We start from the raw sequence: 23,953 nt of genomic DNA, 5'->3' as shown, positions 1-23,953 counted from the left end.
GAGCAATCTCCTTTGAAGAGAACTCACAGAGGTACGAATATTAACCTTGCTTGGTAGAAGATCAACAAACTAGGAAGCAAAAATCATAAACACCGGGAGAGAACTGTGAGACAAGTGTGCTATAAGAATCTGGAAGAAACTTGATTTATTAACTGCTGTAAACTTTAATTTAAATTCAATCATAGTATAGAGGTAATATTACTTATGTCCAAGAAAAATTACTCAATGAAATTAAGGTATGTAAATCATCTAGAATAACACCTGGTATACTGTAGTTATTCCTAAGAAATATTATTACTTTTTAATAACTGATTATTGTTTAATTTTTAATAGCATATATTAGTCTGTTTATCAGATTTTTGTATGTTTATTAACCCAAAACGTATACTAAAATAAAGATGAAAAATTTTCCAATTTAAAATATTCTGTGTTGAACTATAAGAGATTAGTGAGTAAATTAAATGAAAGCTCTCTCTCTGTAGTAGGAAAACAATTTTTGCACTTACTCATGCAAAAGGGGTCGGATAACAGTGCCACCTTGAACATGAACTTCATGCAACTGTGTATAGAAATAGGGCAATAAAGTGTATCTAACATTTAGTATATCCCTTGACATTGCAGCAAAAGTTTCATTCCAGGAAGCAGGATCTTGTCTCTGAAACAAAGCAAAAAGAAATGGTCAATGGTCATAAACTCTTGTCCTTGTTTAAATCATAACTTTCAAACACATATTTGGAGAATCACAAGTAAGAAATAGTATTAATTCACTGTCAAGTGCTATATACTTTCTTCACAAAAATCTCATGCAATAATATTTATATCTCATAAGATTGAGAGTGAGCACAATATTAATATTTTAATAAGAAAAATGCAAATTAAGCCCATGACTTGATTTCGTTTTGTGAACATACGTAAATAGCAGTTCACATTTGAATAGGTGACATATCCAATTATGGTGATACTCAGTGTAGGGGTGAAAAGTCTAGGAGAAAAAGAAATGCTATACAAAGTGGGCTGAAATAGAGACATGCAGAGCCCATCATGGTGACCCTGCACATTGTGTGTTCTCATGAGAAATAAATAAATTAGAGTACTAAAGAATTAATAGCATAGGAGGAAGAGAAGACCTAATTAATGTTGAATAAAAGAAAATAACATGCCCAAGTCCGCTTTGGAATACAAACTTCAGGTAAAAAGACTAAAACTGGTACTGGAAAGATTAAAAGCCTGTAAAAAATGTTCTTACACTTACAGGTTAAAAAAATAATAGATAAGGAAAGTGATTTGTATTTTATATTTCAATTTGTACCAGGGGAACAAACAAAGCTGCCACATAACTCGAAGGGGCAATACTTTCAATGTTTTTTGTTGATATCGACAGGAATGGGGCCCTTAAGAACTCTGCCATATCTACAGATTCCAATTTTTTTATATTTCAGAAGCAAGAAAGCTTGAATGATGACTGAGTGTTATCACTGGCATATGCAGTGTTAGAATAGGCAACAACTTGAAAATAAAATGGTCCAAGAACCATTAAGTTATATCTGATCCTATTGTTAACTAGTTCCAAAGTCAAGAAGAGGCAAAGATCGCATCTGCTGCTTATTAACTTCATTGATAATAGTTCAGTTTTAACATGTTGATACACAAACTTAATTCTAAACCATACATGCTAAATTCAATTATATTACCTCATAACTAAACTTAAGTTGAGGCTTCTGTTCCAGCAGATTTTTACACTTTCCTTCCTCCATTTCATCTTCTCAAATACTCCAGCTACATTCCCATCTTGAGGTCTTTCATTATTTCCCCCATCTGGATTTCTCCTCCCGCATATATTTACCTTGATTGCTCTCCCTCACTCAAGTCTCTGCTGTAATGTTAATGTCACTTCATTCAAGAGGACCTCCCTGAACACCCCTTCAAAAACAGAAACCCCATAAATCTCTATCACTTTAGCTTACTCTATTTTTCCCTCATATGCATTTATTTGTACTTGATATTACATGTGTTTATAAAATTGTGTACTATCTCTATCCTTCCTACATTATATGATTCATTAGGGCAAGGACTTTGTAAATATTAAAAAGTAGACTCTCAATAAACACTCGTTGAATGAATCCCTGTCTGGGTTTTTATGTATTCATGCCCCACTCTACCAATATTACAGCTTTCTAAATTGCATTATTGACAACCAGTTTTTCTGTTAAAATATTCCTACTCCACCATATCTCTATTGCACAGTTTTCCAACTCTTCCAAATACGGTCCCGTATTATGAATATAACTCATCCTTCAAAGGCCAGCTATGTCTACAGCTCTTCCATGAGGTGAAATTTGCTAATTTATCTGTCCTTTGCACTTCTTCACTGAAAGCCAATATCACAAAATTTAACACTTAGTTAGATATTGCCTTTAGTTGTTCAAACTTTTCCGTAATTTTTAGTATTGTCTCCCCCCACTCAAAAATTGCCTCCAGACAATTTAGTAAAGTGAATAGTTGTGCCATCACACAGAAATCAGTTCTCATGATACCCTTTTCCTTTTTTTTTCTCAATTTCTCAGCTCGTTTTAACATTTGCCTTTTAAATCTGCCCATTTCATGCATTGATACTAGTATTTCAAATGACTTTTTCACTTTTTTTTTTCAACGTTTTGGGATTTTAATTAGGACTTTTTTTTTTTAAAGATTAGCACCTGAGCTAACATCTATTGCCAATCTTTTCTCTTCTTCTTCTTCTTCTTCCCCTCAAAGTCCCCAAGTACATAGTTGTATATTTTAGTTGTAGGTCCCTCTGCTTGTGCTATGTGGGACACTGCCTCAGCTGGTGAAACCCTGGGCCGTCAAAGTGGAGCACAGGAACTTAACCACTTGGCCACTGGGCCGCCAGACTTTTCACTTCTAATTATGAAGTTTGAATCTGATTTTTTTATTGTTCCGCCACAGTTTGGAAGAAGTTCCAGAGACAGCGTCCCATCCCCCATCCCACGTTGCCCCCAATCCCGCTACTCCAAAATTACATAGAAGAACAGTAAGTATGCCAGCTAACAATGTTGTGAACCCAAAAGTATAAACAAGAGTAAACCAAGTCAGAAAATTGACGAAGTGATGGGTTCAGGTATCCTCAGTAAATGTAAAGCAGTTCAAAGCATTCCTCTGGAAATCAGCCAGGTAGGGTGAATTCTATTCAAAAACTTCTAAGTTTAGTGGGGAGAAAGGAATGAGAGTAAAAGAAGTCATTACGTACTCTAGTATTCGCAATGTTGTGATTTCTTGAGTATGGATAAAATGCTCCAAGTTGCATCCAGCGGGCACAGAGCTGATATTCCGTATCATTGAAGAAACCACAGATATCTGCTCCAGTCTAAAATATATTGTTACATTTAATTAATTTTAATGGTTTGTTTTTTTAATATTTACAAGTTATGAAGATAAAAGGAACAGAGCTACTTACATATGATATTCCAAAGAGACTAAATTCCATCATACCTAAAAAAAATTAGGAAGGAAATTTTAGAAAGCTATTTCATTTATTTTGATATCTGCTTTTTTCTATTTATGAAGATGTTGTATTTCTAATATCAACCTATAATTCAATGAATCATTTTTCAGATTATTAATATACTTCTATCATTTCTTCTTATAATAGTCATACATTTTTTACTTTATAGTGTTAATGACATTTGTAAAAATAAGACACTCTACCTTTCCTTGACACTTTCAAGATGACATATTGAGAGCACAAAACTGTTATGAATACATTACAGTACGAGAAGAAAGTGGTAGTGGTTTCCTTGGTTTCATTTTTTTAAAATAAAAGGTTGTCTCTGTAATTATTTAACCACAGGCCTCATTATTTGAGACAAATTGAATTATCCTTAGTAAATAAAATCTTCTGAAGAATCTTCTGCTCTTCTTTTTCTTTTTTAAACATTTTATTTTTTCCTTTTTCTCCCCAAAGCCCCCCAGTACATAGTTGTGTATTCTTCGTTGTGGGTTCTTCTAGTTGTGGCATGTGGGACGCTGCCTCAGCGTGGTTTGATAAGCAGTGCCACGTCCACGCCCAGGATTCGAACTAACGAAACACTGGGCCGCCTGCAGGGGAGCGCGCGAACTTAACCACTCGGCCACGGGGCCAGCCCCTGCTCTTCTTTTAAAGGACTATATCTGAACACTAAGTATTTTCCTTGAATCCTAACATAAATAGTAATGAATTTTTAAGACTAAATCTGAAACAGAAAATTATGCATTTCCCCTTTAAAATGATAATATCTCATTTACTATTTATGCAACCATTGTGAGAAAACTCTTTCAGAATTTGGTTTGAAATGTTTCAGTCTTTAGTATCTGTGAGTGATTCTTATTCTCTATAATCTAGAATTTCTACCCATTTCTATTCTCAGCCTAGATGTTATTTTTCCCAGCTCCTGACCTTTCCAAGAAGGAAACTAAGACAAAAAGGGATGAAATTATTTTTTCAAAATAAATTAGTTCTATATCATTAGTTTCTACCCAGCATCCCAGATCTTGCTTTCTGGCCCACTGTCTTGTCATGATGCTATTTGTCGTACAATAGAAGCCAAAAGCATATTTCTGAGAAGTACTTATAAAGTATATTGAACTAGCACCAGCAAAAGTGAATATCTAATTAGAAAACTCAAGAGAATAATGATAAAGATGGTGACGCTCACATACCAATGATGGATTTGTCCATATTGTCCCATCGTGCATAGTTGTCTCCAAGCCAGTGTCCCCCCCATCTTCCAGCAGTAGGATATGTGGAACGAGAAATAACAATTCCTCTTTTGCCAGTTGTCCTCTGCAATGCACTAATATAGATGGAGAAGGATCTATGAGTTTTTATGTAAGGTATTTTCTTCAGATATTTCTACTTATGACTACTTCATAAAAAACAAAATATTTGATTTATGGTGTCTATGTTTTCTCTTATTACAGCTAGACCTTTCTAAGTTACTCTTCCTTCCTTATACTATAACATCCTAACAGGCATGAAGGACATCTTTCTTCCCTTCCAACATTTACCAGAGTGACATGCCGAAGTGGCCATCGTTTGCTTAAATGTAAATGTTATTTATTTATAGCACCCTTTTACATTTGTCTAGGTCTTTAAACATATAATGACTATATTTAATCTCTAAAATTTCTGAAGGAGAGTGCAACAATTTGTTTCTCATATAACTGAAAAGTGAAACATTAAAAAAGTATCTAAAACATATGAAAGGTCTATGGCTATGTGTAAATTGGGCTATTTAACTCAACATTTAAAACTTATTAATCTGTTTAATTTAAATAAACGTGGTGAAACTTCTCCTGAAAACTTTTATGAAGAGGAGCAAAAGTAATGTAATTAAAGAAATGTATCATGACTTTACATTAAAGGATTTTCTTCAGAAGATTGTACTGATATCTTCTTCATAATGTTATTTAAGAGTTAAAACGGACCTTCAAGTCTCTAAGTACTTTTGTATATCAAATTTAGAAATTTACCTACATTTACTTTGAATTTATTTTTACAATTTTGATAGTTATTGTGGGATAAGAATTGATTCACTTAAAGTTACTAAGCACCCCACAACGTGTTTGGAACAATGCTAGATTCTGCAATGTGTTCCAAAAGTTCAATTTATTGACTTCTATGAACAAAAATATTTCTTTCAATTTCATCTCAAAAATGAATAAGTTTTCCTAATAGGATCATCAGTCAGTTCTCAAGATTTTTGTTCTTTTTAATATCTACGGTTTTATGGTAAAGTGAGGTTAGCTTAGGATATCTGTGCTGCAATCTTATGTTCCAGTAGAGTTAATTGGAACAAACGTTTGTTCTGACAAAAAGGCATTGTTGAAGACCAGTTTGCTTACTCTTAAGAATGACATTTCCTAGTCTTTCTACGTGATCTTAGTGTCCCTTCATTGGAATTTGATGAATAAATCTGTGGTCATTCATTCATGTAATAACATCTTAAATAATTCATGGCTCAGGGTTCTTTTTTGAATGAGATGAAAATTTAAAACAATAATACAGATGAAAGCGAGAGAGACGAAGAGAGAGAAACACAAATTTTCTAAGTGCCGTGAAGGACTAAGTTAGTTACAGAGACTATTAGGTAGGAAAGTGCTACCAGATAAGGTCAGCAGGGAAAGACCCTTAAAGTAGGTAACATTAAATCTAACATCTAAAGGGGATAAAGAGTCAGAAAGATACTTTGAACATTGCTTACTCATAAGTAGGTTTCACTTGCGACCATCCATATAAATTGTGAACATTGTAATGCAAAACAGACGACCCATCGCTAAGAATCTGTTCGGTTTCCATACACAAAGTTCTGAAGTGTAATCCGTCAGTTCTTTTTGTGAGTTCTGGGGAAAATCAATGAAAAAATATTAATATATTATAAAGCACCCTTTATTGAAATGTGTATATTCTAACTATAAATTCTTTTGGAAAAAAACATTCATCATTCTTTTAAAATATTATTGATTTTTTTAGACATTTGTACACCTTGTCTATGCTAATTATATATGAAAAAATGGTCTGAAATTGTAACAATTGCATTCTAATTGTGACTAAAAAATATGTGAGAAATGTTACTGTATTTAATAACAAATATCTTACTAACATGAACTAATAAAAACCTGAAAAATAAGTGTACTCCTAAATGTCTACTATGCTTCATGCACATAGATAAGAAATATTGATTAAACAGATTTTTATAAAAAATCCATTTGGTAACATAAAGCCCTGGGGTTGAGAGCAGGTAAATGTTATAACACTATCTTTTGATACTTTTGCTCAGTGTTAAGATGGCTTTTTCAGAGCTTTGCCGTCACTTTAGACGTTAACAGTCTATGAAGTCTCCTGACTACATGAGAGCATGAGGATGTACGCTGAAGGCTTGGCCTTTCCCTCCCAGGTCAGGGACAACCAAAGAAGTGTCATTATTCTTTCATTTTTTCCTAGTAAAGAAATACTTTTAAAAAATCTTTATGAAAGTTTGAGTTTTTCTTTTAATCTTAAAGAATATTGAGAATTTTCAAACCTAGGAAGAGTCTTAAGAAAAGAGAAGTAACAATTTCAAGCAAATTTAGAAATGTATTCATATATATAAAACATGTTTCTTGATTTTTCTTCTCTAAATAGTGTTAAATAATATTGGTAATTGGTTGAAGTATGGTCCAGCGTGTAGAGGGATGGTGTGCCCTGGGAATGTGAATCCTGTTCCCTACATCATAAGGTACATAAACTGGTTTATAAATAATAATAACATGATGATATCAAAGGCAAAGCAACAATATTGTACCTGGGAAATAAGGTGGATAATTTAGCCCTTCATTTCTGCATTGATTAGTAGTTGTTCCATTTACAAAACTTGATGGCTCATTCATATCCTTAAAAAAAGAGAGAAAAAGTAAACAAAAAGCAAATTTAGAACATATATTCTCAAAAGAATGAATTCAGAGAGCCAATAAATTAAAGTAGCATATTTGAATAATAGCACAATTACAATTCTAAAAAGCAAAAATAAAGGGCATCTTAACAAAGAATTTAGTTTAGCTCAACGTTTCTTAACTTTTTTATAATGCATGCCTCCTTTTGAAAAACATAAAATGTCCTATTGTTCTCTGTGGATATGATATACATATAAAAGTGAATTGCTTTCTAGACATAAAATTAAATTATAATACTGTATACTCCCCCAGGTCCTCCCACATCCTTCCTCCATTCCTCCCCAGAACCTTGTATCCATTGCTTAAAAAAGCAATGGTTTGTCATTTTTAAAACCACAAGATATAGTTTACAAATACAGAAAAGTTCAAAGAGTATCTCTATTGAGCACACATTTTAGGATCTCAGTAGCCATATATAAAGAGACCATCATCCAAATATATAAATTAGCTACCCTTTAAAGGTAATTCCCCTACCTGAAAAAAAGGTTTTCTTTTCCGGATCAACCTATCATTCTTGGGATATATTCAATGCAATCCCTTATGGTATATAAATTTATACATCAAACAAACCTGTATTTCCCATCAATTAAAAAAAAACTCTGCTTTATACAATTTTATATCCTCAACGATTGCGCATAACTGAACCTCTATAAAGGTTTTTTCAATTAAAAAATAACTAAATTAATGCAGATATGTTGAAAAATCAATGGAGTAAGAAATGTCACCTCCAAACATCTAGAGAAGTGTTATGTAAAATCTCCTGTATTAAATATTTACTTGTGGTAAAGTGTATTCTTTTTTATGCTATCTCAAAATTATATTATTAAAAATATTTTTACAATTTTAAAGTTACACCTAAAATTAGGAGATGGTTTGAAAGATAATTTTGCTAAATTCATAAGAGATTTTGATTTCTTACACAAAAGACTGACAGTTGAGTGTGAGATTTACTCATCCATTGAAAGAAAATAAAGCGAAGGTTTATAAGTATTTATGAATGGTTAGAAAAAAGAGGCTATTTTGGTTCCTTGGCCAAATTGAAAATATTCAACTTTAAAATTCAGGAAATAGTATCCGTACACATAAATTGAATTGTTAAAACTCTATTTTAGCAGTCTTTTACATAAAACAGTTCTATGAAATTATGAATGAACTTTCACAAAGAGTACTTCATTGACATTATTAGACTCTAGTAAGAATTTTGTATAATCACTACACAATTAATAACTTAAAATGTAAATTTCTCAGATTTGTGACAACATGGATGGTCCTGAGGGAATTATGCTGAGTGAAATTAGTCAGAGGGAGAAAGTCAAATACCATATGATCTCACTCATAAGTAGAAGATAAAAACGACAAACAAACACATAGCAATGGAGATTGGTTTGGTGGTTACCATAGGGGAAGGGGGGGAGGGGGGAGGACAAAAGGGGTGATTAGGCTCACATGTGAGTGGATGGACTATAATTAGTTTTTGGGTGGGGAACATGATGTAATCTACACAGAATTCGAAATATATTATGATGTACATCTGACAGCTATATAATGTTATAATCCAATGTTACTGCAATTAAAAAAAATAATGAAAAGTATATTTCTCAAATTTTACTTACAATCCACAACCCATCAAACTTCATCTTGTTATTGTAGAAATCTAAAATTTCCTTTGCCCACCATTGTGCTGTGGAATTCCTGAAGAAATCCGGAAAAGCTGCATGAGCTCTGGAAGCCTGTTAAAACAAAATTCAGACCCTCATGTAGAAAGTCATGAGAGAGTACGTTTGTACGTCAGACACTTATCTGTCAGATTCACAAGCTGTGCACAAATGATAATGAAGGCAACCTGATTTCAACTTTAATTACGTGAACATATATGATTTTTTTCCAACCACCCCAGCAGCAATGGGGAATAAAAAGAGAGAGAGACATACATGGAGCAAGAAGAGAACTGCCTTGGGGTCATATATGGATTGTAAAGAAACAGTTCAAAACACATAGAAAGATATTTTCAATGCGTTTTAGAATGATAAAGAAGGTTTTTTTTTTTTTTTTTCCATTTCTTGAGAGCCATATACTGCAGGTTTACTGCTGCGGAGCATGATGGGGAAGGAAAGGGCCTTAGTTTAGCCTGCTTTTCCGATAAAGAAAAATTTGCCTCCCAGCTTTCTGCCCTTCCAGAACCAATATATACAATCCCACCCCCACCAACTGTTTCTCTTTCTCTCTCACATCTAACCCTTTTCACCCCAGCAGGGAAGAGGTGGTTTACTGCTTTTCCTACTAAGAAAATTCCCTATTTTCCAGCCTACCCATATAAATCCCAAGGTTAGAGTTTGTGTGTTAGTAGAAGATTGACCTGCAGGTAAATCAACTGCCTGAAAAACACAGCATCACCTGCACACTTTCCTGTCACACTTTAAGACTATGTAGTGACTGCCAGAACAGACTTCTCCATGAACAGGACATGGGAGGGCGCTGTGCGAGAGAAAATGCAGAGAGGAGGGATTGCAGGGATTGACAAAATACACATATCATGGATATTTTTAGAATTGAAAGACACTTCATTTTATTATTTTGCCCAATACTTATATCTTACTCATAAGGAAAGAAGGCTTAGTGGGGTTATATTCAATGAATATTTTCTACCTAGGATCTGCTATAGATCACAACAAGAAACAGTAAGAAAAGTAACACCATATTTTTTTCGTAATTTCTATTGTTCTGCCCTTTCCACAAGTTATTGATTTTGCTGTTTATTTGATTCTTTTTAGGTGGCTGCTTTTATTTTTTTAATACAATTCATTGGCTATATCCAGAAATGTCATCAGGGACATGTGATCCAACACTCCTTATTCCTTTTGTGGAAGACTATCCCAAGTGCTTCTACATAAGCCATTGTAAATTGAAGCTGCCCTCCAACATCTATATAAGGAAGTAATGGCTTCCTCTCCAGTGTAGCCAATATTACCCAAGAGTAATGGGTAGAACTCCAACTGAGATAAAACTCTAACTTTTTTCCGCAACAACATACTTCAGTAATTCCTCGACTCTACTTTAGAAATGATTTGGTAAGTTTTGAGTAAGAATTCTCCTCTAATTTTTCACACTTACATGAATTTCTATTATTTAATAATTATAATTTGATCTACTGAAAAGATTGTCAACTCTTATTTCATTGGCTTTTTTCTGTTGATTTGATATTCTTTACTTCATTTACTTCTGGTCTAATCTTTATTAAATTTTCTTTCTTCTGCTAGTTTTGGACTTAGTTTGTTCTTCTTTTCCTAGTCCCTGGAGGTGTAAAGTTAAGTTGCTTATTTGAGATCTTTCTTCGTTTTTAACATAGGCATTTATCATTATAAGCCTCCCTCTTAGTACTGCTTTTGCTGCATCACATAAGTTTTAGTATCTTTTATTTTCATTTTTGCTCATCTCAAAATATTTTCTAATTTCTCTTTTGATTCCTTCTTTAACCCATTGGTTGTTCAAAAGCGTGTTGTTTAATTTCCACATATTCCAGTTTTTCTCCTGATATTTATTTTAGTTGTATTCCACTGTGGAATACAGAGAGCATATTTGGTATGATTTCAACATTCTTAAATTTGTTAAGATTTGTTTTTTGGTCTAACATCATATATTCTGGAGAATATTCCATGTGCTCTTGAGAATAAAGTATATTCTGCTGCTGTTGGGAAGAATGCTCTATATATGTCTTTTATGTCCATATGGTCCATAGTATTGCTCAAGTCCATTGTTTCTTTGTTGATTTTCTGTCTGGTTGTTCTATGTTCATTATGAACACAAAGTAATGTTCTTTTTAGTCTCTTGTGACAGTTTTTGACTTGAAGTCTATTTTGTCTGATATAACTATAGCCACTCCTACTTTTTTTGGTTACTATTTGTATGGAATATCTTTGTGTATCGCTTCACTTTCAGTCTATGTATATCCTTAAATCTAAACTGAGTTTCTTGTAGACAGCATATACAAAATCGACAAACTGTTAGCTGGACTAACTAAGAAAACAAAAGAGAAAAACCAAATAAATAAAATCACATGGAAGATCAGACATTATAACTGATGCCACAGAAATGTAAAGGATCATAAGAGACTACTATGAAGAATTATACCCCGACAAACTAGATAACCTAGAAGAAACAGATAAATTTCTAGATTCATACAACCTCATAAGACTGAATCAAGAAGAAATAGAAAATCCGAATCAATAATCCAAAATCTCCCAACAAAAGTCCAGCACCACATGGCTTCACTAATGAATGCTTCCAAACAATTAATGCCAATCTTTCTCAAAGTCATTCCACAAAACCGAAGCAGAGAGAATACTTCCAAACTCATTTTAAGAGATTAGCATTACCCTGATATCAAAGTAAAAAACACCACACAACACACACAAAAGCAATGCATTTCATGAATACAGACGCAAATTTCTTCAACAAAATTCTAGCAAATCACATTCAACAGCACATTGAAAAGGATCATACACCATGAATGAGTGGGATTTATCCCTATGGTGCAAGGATTGTTCAACATATGAAAATCAATTAATGATATACCAAATTAACAGAATTAAGAATGAAAGTTTATTTTTATGATCATTTCAACAGACAATGCAGAAAATGCTTATGAGAAAATTCAACACCCATCCATGATAAAAACTCTCAACAAGCTAGAAATAGAAGGAAGTTACTTCAACTTAATAAAGACTGTATATTAAACACCCACTGCTAACATGATACTCATTCAGAGAAAGCAAAATTTTTCCTCTAAGAATAGGAACAAGGTAAGGATGCACACTCTTGCCACTTCTACTTAACATAGTACTGGCAGTCCTAGACAGAATAATTCAGCATAAAAAGGAAAAGAAAAAGCATCCAAATCAAAAAGGAAGAGGTAAAAGTGTCCCTGTTTGTACAGGGTATGATCTTATATGTGGAAAACTCTTCAGAACCTCCCCCCACACACACATAAAACTAATTCAGTAACTTTTCAGGATACAAAATCAACATGCAAAAGTAAGTTGCATTTCTACACACTAACTATGAACTACCTGACAAAGAAATTAGTAAAACAATCCCATTTACAATAGCTACAAAATAAAATACTTAGGAATACATTTAACTAAGGAGGTGAAAGATTTGTTCAATGAAAACTACAAAACATTGCTGAAAGATATTAAAGAAGACAAAAACAAATAGAAAGATATTCTGTGTTCATGGATTTGAAAAATTACTATTGTTAAAATGTCCATACTACCCAAATCACCCTGTAGATCCAATGCAACCCCTACCACAATCTCAATGGCATCTTTTGCAGAAGTAGAAAAAAGTCCAATTCATTTGGGGCCACAAAGATCCTGAATATCCAAAAGAATCTTAAGAAAGTAGAGCATAGCTGGAGGCATCAGATTTCCTGATTCCAAAATATATTCAAAGCTACAATAATTAAAACAGTATGCTACTGGAGTAAAAATAGACACGTAGATGGATGGCACAGAATAGACAGTAGAGAAATCAATCCACATATATATATATAGTCAACTTATCTTTGACAAAGATGCCAAGAATATGCAATAGGGGAAGACATTCTCTTCAACAAATGGTGCTGGCAAAACTGGATATCCACATGCAGAAGAGGGAAATTGGACCCTTATCATATACCATATATAAAAATCAACTCAATATGGACTTAAAGGCATAAATGTAGCACTCAAACTGCAAAACTTCTAGGGGAAAACATAGGGAAAAATCTTCAGGACATTGGTCTTGCCAAAATTTCTGTGTATATGAAACCAAAAGCACAGGCTACAAAAGAAAAATAGACCAGCAAGACTAATCAAACTAAAAAGTTTCTGCACAGCAAAGGAAACAATCAACAAAGTAAAAAGGAAACCTACAGAATGGGAGAAAATATCTGCATAACACATATTAGATAAAGGGTGGAGAAATCCTACAACTCAATAGGAAAAAAAACTAATAACTCCCACAAAAAATGGGCAAAGACTTGAATAGACATTTCTCTAAAGAATATCATACAAATGGCCAACAGGGAGATGAAAAGATGTCCAACTACATTTATCAACAGGGAAATGAAAGTCAAAACACAATGCAATATCACTTCACTTTGGGTTATTATACAAAAACCGTAAGTGTCTGTAAGGATGTGGAGAAATTGGAATCCTTGTACACTGTTGGTGGGAATGAAAACTGGTGCAGCCGTTAAAGAATATAGTATGGAGATTCCTCAAAAAATTAAAAGTAGAACTACCATATGATCCAGTAATCCTATTTGGGAGCATTTATGCAAAAAGACTTAAAATCAGGATCTCAAAGAGATATCTGAACTCCCATGTTTATCACTGAACCATGCACAAGAGTGAAGATTTGAAACAACATAAATGTCCATTGATGGATGAATTGATAAAGAAATTGTGGTATATATAATTAGTGTTTGGGTGGTGAACATGATGTAATGTATCCAGAATTTGAAATACGATGTACATCCGAAAAAAATAAAAATTAAAAAAAATAAAATTAAATAAAATATTTAAAAAAGAAATAAAAATTGCCCCAGATGAAGTTTATGGCCAGCTTTAGCTTTGAGGGAAATAAAAGAAAAAAAGAATAAAAAGAAAAAGAAAAGAAAATGTGGTATATACATACAATGGAATACTATTCAGTTTTATAAAAGAAGGAAATCCTGCAATATGTAGCAACATGGATGAATTTTGAGAATATTATGCTGAGTGAAATAAGCCAGCCACAGAAAGATAAATACTGCATGAGTTCATTTAAATGAGGTATTTAAAGTAGTCAAATTCATAGAATGAGAGTGAAATGGTGGTTGCCAAGGGCTGGGGCTTGAGGGTAATAGGGAGTTACTACGCAATAGGCATAAACTCTCAATTACGCAAGATGAGTAAATTCTAGTAATCTGCTGTACAACATTGTCCCTAGGGTCAAGAATACTTCATTATAAACTTAAAAATTTAAGAGGGTAGATATCATGTTAAATCTTCTTACTACAATAAAATAAAATTAAAAAAATATGGCTTGGATTAAACAAGATAAAGTGTAAGATTGCATAGTAGTGACTGACATGTCGGTATTTAGGAAAAAATAAATAAATTTGATTTAAATATTGTCTGATATAGAGAACTAGAAAATAAGCCATCTACTTTTTTAAGGAAAGCATTCAAATTGAATTATTAGTCAAAGTGATCATTAAATCCAAGTACTGAATTTCTTTTAGCTATATAGTTAATCAATATAAAACTTACATTAACAGCTTCATCTTCTGTTAGACTTTCATCTATTGTTATATTAGGCAAGTCTGGCCAAACCTACAAAGAGAGAAGAAATTGGAAAACAGCTTAAAATAATTTCAGTATGATATGACTGTGTTGAAAATAAATTATAATAGAATTTTGGAGGCATATTATAGACTCAAGATCCCCAGATTAGTATCCTTCAGTTATTTTTTTCAGGTTGGGTTTGAGTTTATGTATCATTTGCAAACTATTCCCATTTTCCATATTAATCTCCTCTTTAACATGACAAATTACAAAAAGAATGATAATATCCATGATAAGTAGTGATTTTGAAAGATGCATAAACCAAAAGATCTGGTTAAGAAATAATATGAAAAGCATATATTAAATTTAACTTTACCAAATTTAAATTTAAATGTGGTATATAAAAACGATTTCTACAATTACTCCAGGATTAAAATCTAAGAACAATCAGCATATTTTTATTTGAGAGTAATTGAAGATCTGAGTTGGATGATGACATGATATGGCAAATATCATCTTGGTTTTCCCAGGAGGTGTTCCCCCCTCTCCTTTTCCCCTTACACTCCCACCCCTGCCTCTGCCTCCTTGCCTACCAATGTTTTCCTTTACCCCAAAACAGAGCCCAAATTCAATCATGCAGAAGCTCTGGGAATTTGAATCTATGTTGTAGAAATTATAAAGTCCCATATAAAAATGTAAATAATCCCCAAAGGACTAGTTACCTACAAGGGATTAGTTGTTGATAGGTAGTGGTAAAAAGGAACGGAACAGAGGGTAGAAATCTGAGAAAATGAATAGAAATATAGAACGAGAAGAAAGTAGGAAGAAAAAAGTCCTTTTCTATGACCAATATGCCATATTATATATTTGCATGTTTCTTAAAATATTATGATGTTTTGCTAAGTTTATCATAGGATTTTTTCTACTTTACTTTTATCTTTTTATTTTGTAATATTTTCAGACTTACAGAAAAGCCATAAAAGTTATACCTGGAGTTTTTCTATACTCTTCATTTTGTTTCCCCTAATGTTAAAATATTTATAACCACTAAATAATTATCAAAATGAATAAATTAATGCTAATACAGTACTATTAACTAATTTACAGGCCATGTTTGTATTTCACCACTCTTATCATTAATATCCTATTTTCAATCCAAGATCCAAAAAGGATCCCACATTGCACTTAATTATGTCTCCCATTATGGAATTTTGTTATTGTTTTCAATCCAGTTATGAATTATGGATATTTTTTCTTTATTCCTTCATGAGTAAGCCAAATCAGATATTTTCTACCACATATTTACATACCCAGGTCTAAATATTGTGGCTTAAATGAAATACCATGAATTATATTCTGTGTTCAAGTCAGGAATATAAGTATAGCCCTTAAAGACATTGCTTCTTATTAAGGAGATGTTTTCAAGAGAAAAACAAACACTTAAATGATTCTTGCCGTATAGAATAATGAACTGACATCTTATTAATGGTACTTTAATGGTAACAGACAAGAAGTACCAAGAAATACAATCAAAGACAATTTAAAGATGAAACAATTCGTATTGTACATATGACGTGTATGAATTCTTTTTCTGTTTCTAACAAGGTGGATTGAACTCAAAAGGTATATATTATTTTATTTATTAGCTATCAAATTATTGCATTTCTGTATAATATATATCTCCCCCTGAAGGTGTTTTTAGCAAGTTTTCACTTAAGTAGAAAGTTTAAATAAAATAATATTTTTACACTGATTTTATTTTTAGATATCAATTCAGTACCTTTGCCCAACAAATCTCATCGGTGTTAGGCCATTTGACAAAGACATCTTTCTCCTGTCCTCTTTCAAATGCAGGGTAAGGCTGTGTTTCATTTCCTGAAATTGCTGGATCCTAAAATTAAAATGAAATGCAAATCAGGTAAGCGTGGAATAAAACTATAGCCACTTGGGTAGCTGTTATGACACATTACAATTTTCCATTATTACATTATCATTATATTGTACTCTCACATGAACTGACAAATGGACCGATGGTATAAATTTTAGTGTTCCAGCTAGATTGTCTTCCAAATTCCTTAGAAGGAAACTTTAAGAATTTTTGAAAATGTATTAGCTATGATTTCAAGCAAGATTACTAATGTTTTTTGTTTTGTTTTTATTGCTCCAGTGGGATTTCTGGCTGCCAAGCTAGCTTCCTGTAAGATATTGATAAAATACCTTCCCCACTGAATCACTAACTTGAAGGCAAATTTTTAAACACGACAAGCATAAGAAGCAGTCTCAGTGAACAATCTGAGAATCGTATAGGAATAGAAAATCCCTTGTCACTTTGTGATAGCTTCTATAAACTGAGGCCAGTTGTAGCTTGGGTAATTACTAGGAAACAGCTTGTCTTTGACACCTAGCTTCAGTCACAGATCTCTAAAGACAGACCTAAGTCGAAAGGTAGCCTGGTGGCATTGCATGTAAAGAAAGTGAAGTATCAAAAACAGTTTTAGATTTGGGAGTAGAAACCAAAGTTATATACTTCCTATTTTGAAGGAATATTTTGAAACACCTTCCCCCTGCCCTCATTCTAGGAGAGATATCTTAATAAAATCAAGATAATAAGACTCAGATAAAATATAAAATATAAATACTGACCAGAATAATAATGTATCTCATTCCTTCCTGTCTTATTCTGTCAACAAACTGAGGAAGGTCAGAGAATGCTTCACCAATTGTAAAGTCTAGTTGCCTTTCCATGTAATTAATGTCTGTGTACTGAACATCCTGAAAGATATGAGAATTGTAGTAGTGTAAGAAGAAAGAATCACAAGAGTGAGTACATCACATTCTATCATACTTAGGAAAATAACAGCAATATGAAAGTTACAATGCCTATTTGCTTGATCCTAAAGAGAATTAACTAAGTAATGCAAAGTTCAAGGAATAAAAATAGAATGCTGTAAAGATGCAAAATATTCTAAGAACAAATTCATATAAATGTTATGTTTTGATAACGGTTGGTTAGCAATTTTAATTTAGAAGTAAACATTCTTTCAAACCAATATCTTCTTTTATATAATTTTGAAAGGAAACAAGAAGATACAGGAGTCAAGGATTTATGAAGCTATGAAATTATTTTAAATGGCAATTTGGAATTTTGTACAGTGTATACAGAAATAAGTGTTGCTCTATTTCTGGAAGCATCAAGCAAATATGGGATAATTTAAAATAATTCTAATTTTACTAAAGGATAAGAAAGAATTGTTAGTAAATACATCCATTATTGTATTATTCTTTTATTTTTCAACAATGTCACTTTTGGAATAATAGCCCAAGCTTAAATAAGCAAAATATTGCTTACAAATAAGTATTGACAAGCATGGTTAAGTTAATAAAGGTTTGATTTTATTATGAAATATTTAATTTAGGCCTAAATAACAAATTTGTTAATTATTTTCTGTTAATAGACATTAGCTCAAGTTTTTCTTCTAGGTGCTATAAAAACATGGCTGACATAGTGGACTTAATAATGGAAAATCTCCCTTTTTATAAAAAAATTCCACTTGCGTAGTTCAATATGATCAATCTATGTAATTAATTTCCCCATAATAATTTATTCAGGAACCATATATCGGATTCTATTATATATACCAATGCCTTACAATGAGGTCCTTCTCATTCTTTTTAAAATGAGTTCTTATATACCAAGACTATATACCAGGAGGATCTCTGGGATTCCTTAATCTTGCTAAAATATAAAATCACAGAGACTGATTATTTCTGGACACCTAGGAATATCTAGTTTCCATAACATTGAAGGAAGAGGAGATTCTGCAAGCCCTTTAATTCTATATTCTAACACTACAACTATCATCCATTCCAGGGCAAAAATCACCATTTCACCTCCAATTGCTTCTCTGTAATCTGTCACATCAGTTGATGAAACAAGTTCCTGTGGACTCTTACTCTCACCTAAGGAAAGCATGGGAAATGTGTCTGACTACCTATGTGACCCAAAGTTTATGAGAGAAAAGCAAGTTCAACACAAATCAGGTTCATAGAACTTGTGCTACTAAAAAACTAAGCATTGATTATTGCCAAATGCTTAAAACAATTTTAAAGCATGCAAGTGTTTAATTATTTCATCCTGCTTTTATATATGACATATTTAACATTGTCTTAAAAATTGGTATACATACATAGGGGATCCTAGCAGCCACCATCTCTTCATATACTTGCTGAACCTGTGAAGTGTTTCTGTACCCATAACGACATAATTGGAATCCCAAAGACCAATAAGGTGGCATGACTGGTTGGCCAATTACCTTTGAAAAAAACATTATTTGTGAACTAGGAGAATTACTTTATATTATAAAGAAAAATTTATGTTTTGTTTAAAAAATATGTAATCATACTTCATGATATTGCTTTGTTGCAACCTCTGGATGTGGGCCCAAAAACATATAAAAGTCCAAAATTCCTCCAATTATGCGGTAGGTTAGAGCAGGAGTTGGCTGAAATGTAACATCTGGAAAGCCAAAATATAATTACATTTTTATCTATGTAGATCACTTTATCAATGAGGCACATTAAATATGAGAAATTCAACAAGTGATTGTTTTACCCATTCCATTGCTGTTAAGTAAGAAAACTCCATGAGCATTGCTTTCATCTTCCAGAGCCATGTAATAGGGATGAAACCCATAGGAATTAAGTTTATACTAAAATAGAAAGAGAAACAGAATAGATTTTTAAAAAATAATAGCATGTGAGTTTTGTCAATGTAATATTTAAATTCATTATAAGATTGAGCCTAGGAATTTAAATGTCCCTTCTTTGTACACACAAACTGTGCTCAAATTAAAATAAATGCATTTCCCTTAGAAAATAATTTCTTTATTATTTGAACTGTTGCTGCTTCAGATCATGAAAATGAATAGACAAAGGTGTAACATCCACAAATACCACCACATTAACTGATGTAAAAACCATGGGTGTTAGACTACTTGGGTTTCTTTCCACAGGTTATATGTCTTAATTTATTTATAAGTTGTCACTTCTTTTTCAATACTGTCCTAGAAATGATTAAAGTGTTCAAAGTACCCAAATTCCTTAAGTAATTAATATGATAATATCTAAGTTTATATAAAATTTTATAATAACGTTTTAAATGATAATATCATTTATAGAATAGTTTATATTTATAAAGTATTTCATTTCATTTTCAGCTAGACCTTTTCATTTTTCAGAATAGAAAATCTATACTTAGGGTCATGAAATGACATATAAGCCAATGATCCCTAGGTCACAAAACTTATAAGCTGATGATTCCTAATCAAATTGACATCTTTGACCCACACTGAACCTCAGTAATTGATTAGCATATGAAAGAAAATTTATATATTGAAAATTAAGATTGTATTAAACTAATATTGCCAATACTAATGTTGAAGGGTTTTCAAAAAGTAAATTTTGATAAAACATAGTTTTCTAAGTTGGTATAAATGAAAAACAGCTTTCATAACCTGTTTGAACCATTGTGATGCAAATAAATGTTAGAGCACCTAACAATAAAAAACGGTTTCAATAGTATACACATTTATGATCTCATACTGAATATAACTTTAAGTACACATCACACGTGGAAAATGGAAATGAGCTAGTATTTTTATTAAAATGTATTTTTTCATGATATGTTTAGAATAATTATAGTTAATATTAGTTGTGTAGTACATTAAGTATTCACTAAATGTATTTCATTAATAAGACAAAACTTTGGGAAAGGTGACATGAGCATTTAAAAACATTTTCTAAAGAGCAGTATGGCCTCATAAAAATCTACAACTGCAGCTGGGTGTTATAAAGGAAAAAAGTTAGCATCAAATCACTGCCTAAGAAGTAGAAAAGAATTTTAAGGTGAATCCTAGACAGTTATTTTCTAAAGCTAAGAGTAAACATGGATTTGGCAAGGAATATTGAATCTGAATCTTCTTTCTCTGCTATTGAGAGAGTAAGGGTTTGGGTCACAACCTCACTTCTCACTGTAGTCTAGGATGTGATCCATCCAATCCTCTACTTTCACCTGTGATTTATGGTGACTTTATTTGTTTTTCAGAAAAATCACCATAGCAGCTCTGGGGATCTCTAGTCCCTTTGCCATTACTTCAATACTGAGGTACAGGCCTACAAAGAAGTGGCTTGGGATCCTAATCATGGTTTTAGCTGCCTCATGAGGTATTCAAACATTGGTACCTACCCCAGGGGGTTGGTCTCTTGTGAACATTCCCCAAGTATGCCAGTTCAGATCTCGCTTAAATGCTGTGTGTTCCACTTCCCCAAAACCATATATGTATTCTGAAGGCAGGCGAGTAGATATTTGAATGAACTGGTCATTAAAAGCAAACCCAGGTAGTTGAGAATCCCAACTGAAAACAAAAGAAAAAAATTCTATTTGTGTAAACATATACAAAGTGACATCACATCATTTGTGATATAATGGTAATTCTTTCTTAGGTAATCTGAAAAGCAATAACATTTTTCTCTATATACCTTATTGTACCCAGATGGAAATAATTATTCAAATACACTTTTCCTTTGGTTAGGTTAAGGAATATCTAAAAAAGTTTCACATATTCAGCATTACTAATACATAATCCTATTAATCGTAATGTGATTTTATATATTTACCTTTAGTCATATATTGTTTTTTTAAAATAAAATTAATATAAAGTTATACATAATATATGAGCTAGAAGTAATATATGTTCTAGGAATTGAAAGTCTTCCATTTTTCCATTCCATCGAGATAATCACAGTAAATTTTTTCTACACATAGAATAAAAAGAAATCAATATTAAAACAAACTATACAAGTACATGGATGTTTTAATTCCAAACCTTCCCTTATACTCCCAATCATTTCCTTCTTTTATTTTATATTTATAAAAATCAGTGTTTATGAAGAAATCCAGAAGAAATGTGTTACAGAGAATGTACTGTTTTTCTAGTCATTTGCAAGAATATAAAGGAGGAGGAAAATAAATAAGTTGGCAGGGAAAGGAAATATAAGCATTATGAAAAATTGGGGACATATTCAAATTTTTATATTAACAATTTTGGAAAAGTATTTACTAAAGAATAATGCTTCCCAAGTAACCATAAAGAATGCCTTTACACCAGGAATTCTGTACGAAATGATTTAATTTCTTATCCTTTGGAACAAAAACATTATCATAACAACAAAATTTTTAAAACAATACAGACATATTTTTCTTCGTTATTTGTATCCATCCTGACAATATCTTCTAAAAGATTTCATGGCAAACTTAAATCACACAAAATATTTTTTTAATATACTATACTTTGTAGGGTTTTTTCCTAAAATAAAGATAATAATTTTTTACTCTAAATTTATTCATCACAACATAAAAATATATCTAGATCTTAATTTCCTTTCATCAATTACTGGTAGAGATAGTATTAATTATATTAAATTCCAGGACTAACAAACTCCAATTTCAACAGTTCTAATAAAATATTTACATAAGACATTTCCAATTACTTATTTTGCCAACACTCGTCACGCTTTTCAAGAGGAATCTTGGTGTTGGTTCTCAACTTGATTAGAAGACAATCTGACATTTAACAATGAAATTAATCACATCCAAAGTGTAAATGAAATTTTAGGCCAACACTTAACGATAGTCCCATAGGTGTGCTATTGTTTAGTTTAAGAATGTTAAAATAGGCCAAGTCATTTAATACAACTAAAACCATTTTAGTGTGATGATACTTTAGCAAAGCAAAGGCCGTGAAAATAATCATCTTACTTTTCCTTTCCTAAGCTAAAATCAAAATATATTCCATATCAAACAATTCAGTCACTTACATGACTGTTCCTGTGCTTCTCCGTCGAATCTGAATCCCAAAAGGATTTTCCTTGATTTCAACATCATAAAGTCTATTTTCATAAGTACTTGTTGGCGTATCTGGAATGTTTAATGGTACTGGAACTTCATATCTTTTATTTTGGGCATCATAAATCTATTGCAGAGAAATAATCAGAATAGATGTATTTTGCTCTTAGTGCTGAAGTTTCATATGAATATCATTAAATAATTTAAATAATGATTCAAACAAGAATATTTAGAATTCTTGTTTATATAATTCCTAATTCTGCATCCATGGCCCATATGTCTATATAGAATTCCATATACATACATATATATATATGTATGTGGATCAAAGTATGTATTACACTTTCTCTTTTTTTAATGCTTTGTAATTCATTTTGACATACAATGAGAAATCTTCAAAAAGAAAACTTTTAGCGCTAAATATACTCTTATGTGGATATACAAAGTTATTTACTACTTCACATTAGACATAGAAGTTGTTTCAATATTTTTTGTCAAATGTATGATCTGACAATGAATGTTAGTGCTAATTCATATTTATTCATCTCTCTATTTCCTCAGTACATATCTTAGAAGAGATAGTATTAGGTCAGAGTGTACTAACATTTGCAGTGTCGTTGATATCTATTAGTAAACTGTTTTCCAGAAGAAGTGTACTAATTAATATTCTCACCAAAAAGTGTACTCTTATACTACTTTATACTACTATGTACTACTTATACTGCTAAAAGTGCTTTTTTTCAAAAATTGTCAGTTATTTCCTTGCTAATGAGGATGAACCTTTTTCTACGTCATTAGCCAACATTTAGGTTTCCCACTTTGAATTTGCCTCTTGTTCCTTTGATTTTTAATGAGTGTATTTTAATATTTTTATTTCTTATTCTGTTAAATGTCTGCTTATGAGGTCAATATTTTTCGTGATCATATGAGTTGAAATTGCTTGCTGTTTGTCATACATATGTCAGATATTTATCCATTTTTGTTTGCCTTCTAATTGATTATAGTGTTTGTTGACATTGAAACATTAAATTTTTTAACTTTTTATTGAGATTATGATAGTTTACAACATTGTAAAATTTAAGTTGTACATTATTGTTTGTCAGTCATGTTGTAGGTGCACCACTTCACCCTTTGTGCCCACCCCCCACCCCCTGCCTTTCCACTTGTAACCACTAGTCTGTTCACTTTGTCTACATGTTTAACTTCCACATATGAGTGGAGTCATACAGAGATTGTCTTTCGCAATCTGGCTTATTTTACTTAACGTAATACC

The 23,953-nt window shown here is 32.0% G+C and overlaps 1 protein-coding gene across 1 annotated transcript in view; it reads right to left on the bottom strand.

The window, feature by feature from the left end:
- The window catches only part of SI (sucrase-isomaltase), an 84,422-nt gene that overhangs the window by 10,555 nt on the left and 49,914 nt on the right, over positions 1–23,953 (bottom strand). The window contains exons 26-40 of the mRNA XM_046659326.1: positions 22,653–22,807; positions 21,022–21,190; positions 19,390–19,486; positions 19,181–19,293; positions 18,965–19,090; positions 17,421–17,549; positions 16,558–16,668; positions 14,763–14,825; positions 9,081–9,197; positions 7,320–7,407; positions 6,240–6,378; positions 4,696–4,829; positions 3,455–3,489; positions 3,248–3,364; positions 507–655 (exon numbers count right to left, since the gene is read on the bottom strand). Coding sequence (XP_046515282.1) covers positions 507–655; positions 3,248–3,364; positions 3,455–3,489; positions 4,696–4,829; positions 6,240–6,378; positions 7,320–7,407; positions 9,081–9,197; positions 14,763–14,825; positions 16,558–16,668; positions 17,421–17,549; positions 18,965–19,090; positions 19,181–19,293; positions 19,390–19,486; positions 21,022–21,190; positions 22,653–22,807 — 1,742 coding nt within the window. The remainder of the gene's footprint in view (positions 1–506; positions 656–3,247; positions 3,365–3,454; positions 3,490–4,695; positions 4,830–6,239; positions 6,379–7,319; positions 7,408–9,080; positions 9,198–14,762; positions 14,826–16,557; positions 16,669–17,420; positions 17,550–18,964; positions 19,091–19,180; positions 19,294–19,389; positions 19,487–21,021; positions 21,191–22,652; positions 22,808–23,953) is intronic.

Source organism: Equus quagga, chromosome 4, assembly GCF_021613505.1.
Source record: "Equus quagga isolate Etosha38 chromosome 4, UCLA_HA_Equagga_1.0, whole genome shotgun sequence".
NCBI lineage: Eukaryota > Metazoa > Chordata > Mammalia > Perissodactyla > Equidae > Equus > Equus quagga.
Note: the sequence above shows the minus strand (reverse complement) of the source record. Positions and strands in the feature narration are given on the sequence as shown.